This window comes from Rhincodon typus, unplaced genomic scaffold, assembly GCF_021869965.1.
Source record: "Rhincodon typus isolate 14 unplaced genomic scaffold, sRhiTyp1.1 hic_rhity00000079, whole genome shotgun sequence".
NCBI lineage: Eukaryota > Metazoa > Chordata > Chondrichthyes > Orectolobiformes > Rhincodontidae > Rhincodon > Rhincodon typus.
The window spans coordinates 132,744-145,677 of record NW_025965717.1 but is presented as its reverse complement, the minus strand read 5'-3'; the positions used below and the strand labels follow the sequence as shown (position 1 = coordinate 145,677).

Sequence of the window (12,934 nt, the reverse complement as noted above, 5' to 3'; positions counted from 1 at the left end):
ATCAGGTCACCTCTGAAGCCTATCCAGCCTTTCTTTATAATTCAAACATTCCATGCCTGGCAACATCCTGGTAAATCTCTTCTGAACTCTTTCCAGCTTGATAATATCCTTCCTATAACTGGGTGACCAGAACTGGATACAGTATTCCAGAAGAGGCTTCACCAATGTCCTATACAAGCTCAACATGACTTCCCAACTCCTATATACACTGAGCAATGAAGGCAAGCATGCCAAATGCCTTTTTAACCACCCTATCTATATGTGATGCAAACTTCAAAGAATTATGTATATGTACCCCTAGGTCCCTCTGTTCTACAACACTACCCAAGTCCCTATCATTAATTGTATAAGCCCTCCCTTGTTTGTTGTACCTAAATGCAATACCTCACACTTATCCAGAGTGAACTCCATTTTTCAGCCCATTGACCAATTTGATCAAGATCCCTCTATAATCTTAGAAAACCTTCTTCACTGTCTACTATGCCACCAATTTTGGTGTCATCTGCAAACTTACTGACTATGCGTTCTTTAGTCTCATCCAAACCATTTATATAAGTGACAAAGGAGAATGCAGAATCGATCCCTGTGCGACTCTGTTGGTCAGAGGCCTACATCCAAAAAGCAACCCTCCACCGTTACTCTCTGTTTCCTGCCATTAAGCCAATTATGTATCTAATTGGCAAGATCACCCTGAATCCCATGTGACCTACGTGACAGAACTTGAATATTGCTATATAAAGACACATTTTGTCCAAACTTTTTGTTTTGCACCCATCAGGACAATTTGTAAGTATACCAATTCAAGAGGAAAACCAACACTTTTACTGCATGAAAGGGGAGTGCTGATTCATCAGCAAATGGACTCAAGTGGAAGCACTGCTGTGGAGAATGCACCATTAATGCTGATTGACAGTTAACAATGAGGTTTTGTTTCAATTTTAAACCAGGCAGGTTAGCTTTGATTTCTCAGGGCTATGGCCTGATCAATGAACCAGCAAACAACTGTCACATATTTTGTTTATTTGAAACAGGCACAGTGCATCTACATGTTTTCTCTGCTAAGAACAGGGCCTGGATATTAACAAATGTAGCTTCCAGTACACACAAGTGCACGATACTGTGAGCACACTGACAATCTTAAATTGGTTGTCAGCATAATTCTTTGCAGACACAGGATTATCCAGTAATTGTTGTCCAATTGCAGAATCATGTGTAATGTTGGACAATGTGTTGTGCATTTTGTAAGCACATCCTTGTTGGGTAAGATCAGTTCCTTGCTTGTTGCAAACAGTTAAAGGGATTTTTTGCTTCATACAAATCTCAGTTTTAGGAATTTATGGCCTACGTACCTGGCATCACATCAATACTGAAATTCATGTACAAAATAGGCAGAACATCTTTTTGGTTGACATCAGCATCCTGTTAGTGGTGAACACCACCCGTGTTGCTACTGTGTAGCAGAGTGAAACAGCGAGCTTCACCTGTCCTTTTAAGTCTTTTGAGATGCCTTACCCTTAAGCCGAGGTAGACAGGGAAATTTCAAGGACCAAGCATGATTGCCTTAGGGACTTTCACGGGAGTTAGAGAGTTTGTGAAATATACAGCTGGAAATAATCTGATCAGGGTTGTTATTATCCTGCAGGATTCAGGAATGGTAAGGTGTCTCAAAAAATTAAGCAACAGAAGGTGTACTTTCAAAAGTTTCGTTTGGGTTTTTGTTGTCATTGTCACATGGCTTCCAGCTAGTAAATAAATATAATCTTTTCTCTTCTGTCTACAGATGCATGTAATGACCTTTTCCTATTCACTACTGCCTTTTAGAAAGGTACTGAGTGTCACTGTGCACATTTTATCCCTTTTTCTCTCTCTGACATTAATTTCGTTTGATTTTTCTCATCTAATTGGTCATTAAATCCATTTAAAGTGTTTACCTTTTACTGTCAAGCACCATGTTGTCCTTTTCCCAAAAAGTTTGAAATAATCACAACTGAAGACTCAAAATGCTAGAGCTACATTGAGTGTTTTTCTTGCATCTCTCCATGTGGCCTCGTGGACTGAAAAATATTGTTACTCAGCACAGAAATGGCTGAAGGTACAGGCAGCATTAACATGAAGAATTCTGTACAACCACTATATGGCTGTCCATCCAAACAACATGGAAAATTGCCAACGTTTGTCCTGTCCAAACATCAGAAGACACCAGATTATAGTCCAACAAGTTTATTTGAATCACAATCTTTTGGAGTGCTACTCCTCTGAAGGCTTCAAAAGCTTCTGATTTCAAATAAACTGGTTGGACTACATACTAGTGTTGTGTGACTTCTGACTTTGTCCACCCCAGTCCAACACCAGCACCTCCACATCATGGCTGTCCAAAAATGCAAGATAAATCCAACACGGTCAATTACGGCCCTATCAGACTACTCTTGATCATCAGCAAAGTGATGAACGGTCTCCTCAACAAAGCTGTCAAGCAGCACTTGCAAAGCAATTACCTACTCCCTGAAGTACAGTTTCAGTTCTGCGAAGACTTCTAAGCTACTTACCTCACGACAGTCATGGTCCAAATATGAACTTAGGGAAGGTGAAAGCGAAAGACATTCAAGGCATCATCTGATTGAGTGTGGCAACAAGCAGCCCTGCTAAAACTGGTTAATAGAAATTGGAAAAACTTATCTACTGGAGGTTAATCATAAGTCTCAAGACATTACTGCACAAGTTCCTCCGCATACTTTCTAATTGAGATGTTATTACATATATCTGGAGCAGGTGGGCCTGCTGACTCTCAGAAAGGGACACTACCACTGCACAAGAGCCCTTGGTTCTCAGGCTAGTGTCCTAGGCCCAATCATCCCCAGCTCCTTCATCAATGACCTTCATGATGAGGTCATAAGTGGTGTTCGCTGATGATCACACACTGTTCAGTGCTATTCATGACTCCTCATACTGAAGTAATGCATCCCCATTTGCAGCAGGGCCTCGATATAATTTAGCCTTGTGATGAGTGGCAAGTAGTATTGTGCTACACAAATGGCCAGCACTGGTCAAGCTCAAAAACCCAGAGGGAAAAGACAATATATTTTGGATATGATAGAGAAGTGGTCTGAACTACTAAACTGGAACTCCACTTTAGAGCAGTAGTGTAATTTTTTGTCACTTTTCTCTCAGAAGAAAGAATCACTTTCCCCTTGGCATTCCATAGCATCACATCACTCCGAAACATTGACATTACTATAAACATGAGGCGAGTTGGGGGGGGGGGTCAATATTGATCAGAAATTGAACTGGACTAGCCGTATAGAATCTATGGCTACGAAAGCAGTTTAGAATTTCTGGCTGGCTTGACTCCAAGAACACTAAAAGCTTGACACCATTCAGGACACTGACCACCAAATTAAACATTCACTCTCCATTGTGAATGATACCAATATTACTTCCTCCTTCAAACCCACAACCTTTACCATCTAGAATGACAAGGAAACAGTAGACACACAGGAACACCACCCATGCACGTTCCCTGCTAATCTACACACCATCCCGAGTTGGAACTATAATTACCGTTCCTTCACTGCCACAGGATCAAAATCCTAGAATTCCCCCTTCCCAACAACCCAGAGGGTGTCTCTAACCCACCCAAGAGGGGCTGCAGCGGGTCAAAAAGGCGGCTCAGTAAAACAAATGACTAAGGAGGAGCAACAAAAGCTGGCCCACAGTTAGCAACGCCCACATGACGTTAAGTTGTACGTCTGAACAGTACCTCAGTAAATGCGGCTCACTGCTCTGTTGGCTTTACAGTCAGTTCCTCGTTCTTCACTGGTGTTTTTGAGAGACAGAAAAGTTGCTGTTTTGTTTTGTCCCTGTCTTCTTGCAATGGGAGTTGGGGAAATGTTTCTCTAACAGCAAGTGACTGACTGTGGTGATAGTGAGCGCTGCCAGAGCCTGCAGTGTGTGTGTATTTGAAGAGAGCACAGTGCAAGCCCAAGGCTCTCCACACCTCAGCAATGGTTTGGTTTGATCTTGAGAGCATTGCGACCGCTAGGGGCTCGGGTGTCATGACAGAGTTATTTTGCAACTTCAGTCGGGTGTTTTTTTTTTAATTTTTGTGGTTGTTTCTCTGACGGCGCTCTCGTGTCTTTCAGTTGTTTCTAGGCTGTATCCGGCTCGCTGCTGGCCTGATGGCAATGAGTAGGGAGACCGGCGAGTCTGAGCAGCGCCCTGCCCTGAACATGTACTCTCTGCCCGTCAAATTCGTGCTGACCGCCTGCGCTGCGACTGTTGCTGAAACAGGTGCTTGGTACCCCCCCTGCCTTTTAATTTACAACCCAAAAAATAACAACTGACGTTGCAGGCTTCATCCCACCACGAAATACACAGAAACCACTCCAGACCAGGGGGAAGGGGGTAACAAGGTGTAGAGGTGGATGAACAGAGCAGGCCAAGCAGCATCAGAGGAGCAGGAAGGTTGACGTTTCGGGCCTAGACCCTTCTTCAGAAAGGACAAACTTGCACTGCATTTAGTTACCGCCAGAGTGTCTATTTGAACGAGAGCCATTGGAGCAAGCCAACGTGCGGCATTGCCAATCTCTCCGCACAGGCCTATTATTGCCATCTGAGGGGTTGGTTAGATCTGTTGGCTGGTTTGCGGTGCAGAGTGATGCCAACTGCGTGGATTTAACTTCTGCACTGGCCGAGATTACCATGAAGGACTCTTCCTCAAGCTCTCATGTCTGAGACATGAGTGACCCTCAGGTTCAACCACCACCAGTCATCTCTCTCTCTGCTGAGAGGATAGCCCGATGGTATGGTAGGACTATAGCAACTTTATCTTTATGTCAGCAGCAAAATTCGATAGAATCATGGAAACCACGTAACCTGAAGGAGAGCACTGCTAAAATGAGAAATTGCCATTGTCGATTCGGAGGGAATTTTCTCCTCAATACGTATCTTTGGAAACATTAAGTGTGAATACTAGGATCTAATTTATGTACATATATATTTCTATATTTTTGGAATAAGCTTTTTGATAATGCCTATAGACATATTTATAATAAAGCTACAAAAAGGGAATGCAGAGGAAAACAAGGATATGAAATATGTAACGATTACAAATCTGAAATGAATAAGGGAGACCATTACTTGTGACCCTTTTGTTCACTGTATTAGAGATCTTGATACAGTAACTAATTGTAAACTTGTCAAATTTGTAAATACTAACATACAGAGAGTGTGGAGCAGTCAAGAATGGAAATTATGTTTTGCATAAAGATTTAGATTAAACCAGTAGAGAGACATACTTAAATATAAAGCAAGTGCAGGAAAAAAATGAGTTACTTAATGTCACATACTTAGAAAGAGACTAAAAATATCAATATTGTCACAGTGTGGAGAGCCAGTTACATGTTGCAGCAGAGCAAATATGAAGAGAGTAGGCAGAGTATTCAGGAATGTGGCTGAGAGCTCTGAAGCCCTATGAAGTTGAATGTTGGGTGCAAAGAGGTTGGAACAGAGAGCATATGATGAATACTGGAGTATAATGGAAGATTGCAGAAATGGAGAAAGATGAGATGCAATGGAAACTTGGAAAGCACTCCCCAAAAAGTTGCTTAGTGAGCTGCATTTGGGGCATTCAAAAGTTGTGCAACATCTCATATATTTTTGAACTTTAATATCTTTATTGATCACCCTTATTAAGTCAAGGATAGAGGATCTAGTCTAGCTCTAGAGATTTGCATTAGCAAATGTAAAGGTGCTGTAGAAGTACAAATTTTATTGTCGATTAGGAAAAATTTGCAGAGAAAGAAAATTTGCATTTACATTCGGCAGGTTAAAAAGAAGGCAAATGGAATGTTGCCTTTTTTTTCAAAGGGAATAGAGTCCTTAAAAAGAAAAGGAAGTCTTGCTAAAACTACAGCAGGAACTAGTCATGCCTCAGCTAGATAACTGAACAGTTTTGGTTCTCTTATCTAAGGAAATATCCTGGCATTTCAGGCACTTCAGAGTAGGTTCACTAGACTGATCCCGGGTGTGGAGGTACCGTCTTATGAAGAGAGACTGAAACGGTTGTGGCTGCTCAGTGAAATTTAGAAAAATGAGAGGAGACCTTATTGAAACGTATATGATTCTCGAGGGGATTGACCGGGTAGAGGTGGAGATGTTGTTTCCTCTTGTGGGAGAGTCTGGGACCAGAGGGCATAATCTCAGAATAAGATGTCGGCCAGTTAGGACAGAGATGAGGAGGAATTTCTTTTCTGAGGATAGTGCATCTGTGGAATTATTTACCACAGAGGGCTATAGAGGCTCAGTCATTAAATATATTCAAGGCCGAGATAGACAAGTTTTTAATCTTAAGGGAATCAAGGGTTATGGGAAAAATGCAGGAAAGTGGAGTTGAGGATGATTGGATCAGCCATGATCTCGTTGAATGGTGGAGGAGACCAGATGGGCCAAATGGCCTACTTCTGATCCTGAATTTCACATTTCATGTGATTGAAGAAGCCCTGGATAGTGATAGAGAAAGAAAGACGTGTCTTGGCAGAAACCAGAAACAATACTAATGATATTGTGTCCTATTGCATACAATTAATGGATTACAGTCGAAGTGCAACCTTTGTTACGACAAAAGCAAATATACTACATAACTATATTCTCAAAGCTACTATTGTTTGGAAGATATTTTGCTGATTTGAATTTGTGTTATGTACTACATAAGCGATCAGACAAATTTTATTTGCACTTTTATAATAGTGACATTTAATGAAAGCAAATAGATTAGTATCAGCACAACTGAGAGGTTGTGAATGGGACTATGACTTGATTTTTTTACAAACCAATATATTCTGCATTTTAGAAACAATTTAGTTTACAGCTGTGACAGTTGGTTTTAAATTGACCTTTGTTAAGATTAGTGATGTAAAAATACAATTTCACAACAGTGACAATTTTTAAAGATGAAATTAAAACTGTTATCATCCTGTCTCCTTCAAGCACAGGCAAAGAGAATGTCCAGGGGGTATTCTCTATTTACTTGGGTGATTATTGATGTCTAATACTATGCAATCTTGGGAAAACAGAGTAAAAATGCTGCAGAATCCACAGCAAAATTCCAGGCCCAGGACTTCCTCCATCACAGGATATAGATAGAATCAGTTATGCAGTATGTCATTTTGCATAATGTTAACAAATAAATAATAGAAGGGTCACCGGACTCTGTGTTAACTCCATTTTCTTTCTACAGACGCTGCTAGACCTACTGTGTTTCTCCACTATTCTCTGCTTTTGTTTCAAATTTATTTGCCGTGTGCTTCTTACTTGACTGATGACTGACTGGTTTTTAATTTGTTTCTTTGTTCTTAGTGACCTTTCCATTTGATTTAACTAAAACAAGACTTCAGATCCAAGGAGAATCAGTTCCCCATCATTTTAGAGGTAGTAAAACAGTAAAACCTTATCGGGGGATGATCCAAACAGCAGCTGGAATAGTGAAAGAAGAGGGCCTGTTCAAACTCTGGCAGGGTGTTACTCCTGCCATCTGCAGACATATCGGTAATTAGATTTAGCATTTTTTTTTTAATTTCCTGATATATTGTAATCAATACCTAAGCATCAGAATCATTACTTCACTGTTACACTATTTGTGCTCCTAATCACTGTTCTGAAGAAGAGTCACTGGACCCAAAACATTAACCCTCTTTCACAGCACAAATGCTGTCAGACCTGCTGAGCTTTTCCAGCAATTTCTGTTTTCAGCACTGAATGTACTAACTTCCTTTGGTTCTATAGATATTGAGTGGAATATTCACTTCTGCTGTACCTGTGGCTGTTTGTATTATGCATGGTGGTACAATACGATATTAAGCCTAAATTGCTTTTTGAAAGTCCGCTTAACTAATGGCTATGTCATGCAGGATCATTCTGGTTTACTTAATGACTTGGTTTTAGACACTTTTGGTAAAGCAGAATTCTAAGTGTTTGTGAGGAATCCAAAAATGATAAAAGCTACTTGAAAATTGGGGTTGCAATACAATACTGTTCAAAATTCCCTGAGGTTACTCAAAAATAACCTTTCAAACAGAATTACATATGGGAACATGGCTGCCTTTGCTGTGGGATGGTACGAAGTGCAGACCAGAGATCTCCTAAGGGAAGAAATAAGGTATTCTCTATTCGATGTCTTATGACAGCTGAAGCAGTCCATGTCTAAATGCAGTAAGTTCTGGTTATTATTCAGGTTTGGAGCAAAAAGTTGCAAATGACGTGGAAGCTAGACAGTTTGGAGATATAAATAGATACATCTTGAAAAATATCCATATTACAGAGAAGGGGATCCTGGATGTCTTAAAACACATAAAGGTAGATAAATCCCTGGGACCTGATGAGGTGTACCCTAGAACTCTGTGGGAAGCTAGGGAAGTGATTGCTGGGCCCCTTGCTGAGATATTTGTATCATCGATAGCCATAGGTGAGGTGCCAGAAGACTAGAGGGTTGGCTAACGTGGTGCCACTATTTAACAAAAGTGGTAAGGAAAAGCCAGGGAACTATAGACCGGTGAGCCTGATATTGGTGGATAAGTTGTTGGAGGGGCTCCTAAGGGAAAGAACTTGCATGTATTTGGAAAGGCAAGGACTGATTAGGGATAGTCAGCGTGGCTTTGTGTGTGGGAAATTGTGTCTCATTAATTTGATTGTGTTTTTTGAAGAAGTAACAAAGTGGATTGATGAAGGTAGAGCAGTGGACATGATCTGTATGGACTTGAGTAAGATGTTCAACAAAGTTCCGCATGGTAGATTAGTTAACACGGTTAGATCACATGGAATACAGGGAGAACTAGCCAGGTGGATACAGAACTGGTTCGAAGGTAGAAGACAGAGGGTAATGGTGGAGGGTTGCTTTTCAGACTGGAGGCCTGTGACCAGCGGTGTGCTACAAGGATTGGTGCTGGGCCCACTGCTTTTTGTCATTTATATAAATGATTTGGATGTGAACATAGGAGGTATGGTTAGTAAGTTTGCACGTGACCCCAAATTTGGAGGTGTGGTGGACAGCAAAGAAAGTTACCTCAGAGTACAATGGGACCTTGATAGGATGGGCCAGTGGGCTGAGGAGTGGCAGATGGAGTTTATTTTAGATATGTGAGGTGCTGCATTTTGGGAAGGAAAATCAGAGCAGGACTTGTACACTTAATGGTGAGATCCTGGAGAGTGGTGCTGAACAAAGAGACCTTGGAGTGTAGGTTTATTGTTCCTTGAAAGTGGAGTTGCAGGTAGACAGTATAGTGAAGAAGGCATTTGGTATTCTTGCCTTTTATTGTTCAGTGCATTGAGTATAGGAGTTGGGATGTCATGTTGTGGCTGTACAGGACATTGGTTAGGCCGCTTTTGGAATAATACGTTCAATTCTGGTCTCCCTGCTATAGGAAGGATGTTGTGAAACTTGAAAGGGTTCAGAAAAGATTTACAAGGATGTTGCCAGGGTTGGAGGGTTTGAGCTACAGGGAGAGGCTGAATAGGCTGGGCGATGACCCTATAGACATGTATAAAATTATGAGGGGCATAGATAGGGTGAATAGCCAAGGTCTTTTCCCCAGGGTGAGGGATTCAGAACTGGAGGGAATATGTTTAAGGTGAGAGGGGACAGATTTAAAAAGGACCTAAGGGGCAACTTTTTCACACAGAGGGTGGTGCGTGTATAGAATGAGCTGCCAGAGGAAGTGGTGGAGGCTAAAAAATTACCACATTTAACAGGCATCTGGATGGGTATATTAATAGGAAGGGTTTAGAGGGATATGGGCCAAATGCTAGCAATTGGGACTAGATTAATATCTGGTTGGCTTGGACCAGTTGGACCAAAGGGTGTTTCCATGCTGTACAGCTCTATGACTGCATGACACTCGTGCCACACAACTGCCAGGCAATGATCATCTCCAACAAAGGAGAATTTAACCATTGTCCCTTGACGTTCAGTGGCATTATTATAACTGAATCCCCCACTATCAGTATCCGGGGGTTAACATCGGCCAGAAACTAAGCTGGACTAGCCACTCATATACTGTGGCTACTAAAGCAGGTCAGAGGTTAGACATCCTGAGACGAGTCACACACCCCAAAACCTGCCCAGCATGTGAAAGTCGCAAGTCAAGAGTGTGATAAAATATTCCCCACTTAGCTGGGTGAGTGCAGCTTATACGACATTCAGGAAGCCTGACACTGTCCAGGACAAGTAATTGGCTTGATTGACACCACATTCAGTCTTTCCTCCACCGATGCTCAGTTACAGTAATGTACCAGTTACAAGATAAACTGTAGAAATTCACCGAATCTCATAGATAGAACCATCTAAACCCGTGGACACTTCCATCTAGAAGGTAAGTACGGCAGGTATATGGAAACACCATCACCTGCAAGTTCCCCTCTGAGTCATTCACCAACCTGTCTTGGAAATACATTAAGTCAAAATTCTGCAGCTGCCTTCCTAACAGCATTGTGGGTGTACCTACACCACATGGATTGCAGTGGTTCACCACCTTCCCAAGGACAACTGGGGATGGACAATATATGTTTGCCTAGCCAGCAACACCTACATTGAATTTTTTTTAAAAATCAGCTGGTTGAAAAATTGATGCGGGCTTTGCAGCAAGCCGTCAACTTTCCTCTTAACTGCAAGACACATGTAAACCAGTGAAACCACAACAAGAAGGAAGACTATTGTTGGGGATGGATATTTTATGAGCTCTGGGAAAAGGCCTAGAGACCAGAAAGTTAAAAGTGGATTATTGCAATCTCATTTTAATTTTTATATTCTGTAAGTAACCTTTATTTACACAGATACCCTTCCTTTTATTTATGATGTATACTAGTGTATTCAGGAGTACGGATGGTTGCCTACGAACAACTCCGTGATTCTGTACTTCACAAGGACAAAGATGGCTATTTCCCACTGTGGTAAATATTATAAAATACAATGCAGTATAATGTACAAAGCCTTTATTCTGTATTTGCATGCACAGATTTGATTTAAAAGATGATCCGTTAAATCTATTTTAAAAGTATTCGCTATTTACACATATATTAAATAAATAAAGAAAGTCAAGGCAGCTGTGACAGGGTTCTGTGTAGTAGATTAATTAGTAAAGTTAGATCACATGGGATTCAGGGAGAGCTTGCCAATTGGATACAAAATTGGCTTGACAGTAGGAGTCAGCGGCTGTTGGTGGAGGCCTGTGACCAGAGGTGTTCTGCATGCAGCGGTGCTGGATCTGTTTTTGTGATTTATATAAACGATTTGGATGAGAATTCAAGAGGCATTGTTAGTAAATTTGCAGATTACACCAAAATTGGTGGTTTAGACAACAGTGAAGAAGGTTATCTAAGATTACGAAGAGATCTTGATCATTTGCGTCAATGGACTGAGGAGTGGCAGATGAAGTTTAATTTAGATAAATGTGGGGTGTTGCATTTTGATAAAACATACAAGGGAAGGACTTATACAGTTAATGGTAGGGCCCTAGTTAGTGTTGTTGAACAGAGAGACTGAGGGGTTCAGGTATGTAGTTCTTTGAAAGTCACATCACAGGTAAACAGGGTGGTTAAGAAGACGTTTAGCACATTTGCCTTCATTGCTAAGACCATTGAGTATAGGAGTTGGGACATCATGTTGAGGATGTACAGGATGTTGGTGCAGCCACTTTAGGAGTACTGTGTCCAGTTCTGGTTGCCCTGCTATAGGAAAGAGATGATCAAATTGGAGAGAGCTCAGAAAAGATTTAGGAGGGTGTTGCCAGGATTAGAGATTTTGAGTTATGTGGATAGACTGGGCCTTTTTTCACTAGAGCGTAGGAGGTTGTGGGGTGACCTTATAGATCCTGGATTTGCATGACAGTTTAGTGCCAGCTGGAATGCTTAAACATGCATGCAAGTGAGAAAGGCTGTACGTATTAATCGTAGAATGAGAAGAAAGAATAAACTAGAAAAATGAGCATCAAGTGCTAATCTTTATTTCAGAAGATATTTTAATCCTGTATGCTGAGGAATGGTAAACTTCAATATAAATATTGACCATTATTTTGTTGTAAAAATAACAAAACTAATGGCATTACTGTTATTTGTGTGCAAATAACATAACAAATTTAAGTGAAAGACTGGTGTGCTGTTAAGTATGATATCTAAATGTTGTTAACTGATATGCACCCATTCTCCATTAGCTTTTGTAAACACCATTTCACTGCCAGTCTCAGCTTGAGAAAGTATTAAATGCCTTTATTTGTATGGTAAATACAGTAGTAACGAATTAATTTGTTAAATGTGTCACTGAAAGTTATTTTCCAAAGTTAAATGCCAATATAAATGCTCTTTTAATCAGGTGACATGTTAATTGGTCCCAATCACCCTCCTGACATTGAAAATTAATTGTTACAAATGAGTGGCCTCATTCCTTCAGGTATTAATTCTGAAGATTTTGAAAATGTGATGGCTCTTTTCTTTCTCTCAACCCAACATTTCTTTCTGTCTCTTCAAAGCTCTTTCTGTATCTGTTTTGACATTGAATCCACCCACTGTAATTTAGACTTCCTTCTCACTCTTTGCACTTAATATCCTGATCTTTCAGGCGATTGAGATACAGTTCCCCCGCCCCCAATCCCCCCGCTTCATTCGTGTTCCAAATGCCTAACTCTCCTGGCTGAAACATTAAGCTCATGTTTTCAGCAATCAGTGCAAAAATTGAATAATTGAAAAGAACAGTTTCAAAAATTGAAACAAATGCAAGATTAACCAGCAACAGAAACTGTTGGTGCATTGCTATGACAAAATCTGGGCCAATATTTATAAAATGTATCACAGACTTTGACTTTCTTAATATTGTCAATTAATAGTATAAAATAGCTACTTTATAAATGGAGACAACACAGTGTGGAGCTGGAGGAACACAGCAGGTCAGGCA

At 40.7% G+C, this 12,934-nt stretch overlaps 1 protein-coding gene across 2 annotated transcripts; it reads left to right on the top strand.

The window, feature by feature from the left end:
* Positions 1-3,762: 3,762 nt before the first annotated feature.
* Positions 3,763-10,942, top strand: LOC125488236 (mitochondrial uncoupling protein 4-like). 2 transcript variants are annotated; one of them, XM_048621169.1, is made up of 4 exons: positions 3,763-4,004; positions 4,140-4,287; positions 7,354-7,542; positions 10,854-10,942. In XM_048621169.1, exons 1-4 carry the CDS (start codon positions 4,002-4,004, stop codon positions 10,940-10,942), a joined length of 429 nt encoding a protein of 142 aa, XP_048477126.1. In that variant the 5' UTR covers positions 3,763-4,001. The 2 variants fall into 2 exon arrangements, with proteins under 2 accessions (XP_048477126.1, XP_048477127.1); XM_048621170.1 differs by having other exon boundaries at positions 10,822-10,936.
* Positions 10,943-12,934: the final 1,992 nt, after the last annotated feature.

Coding starts and splice junctions, on each gene's coding strand:
- LOC125488236 (XM_048621169.1), top strand. Junction 4,288..7,353: donor TGCGACTGTTGCTGAAACAG/GTGCTTGGTACC, acceptor CTTTGTTCTTAG/TGACCTTTCCATTTGATTTA. Junction 7,543..10,853: donor TGCCATCTGCAGACATATCG/GTAATTAGATTT, acceptor GATGTATACTAG/TGTATTCAGGAGTACGGATG.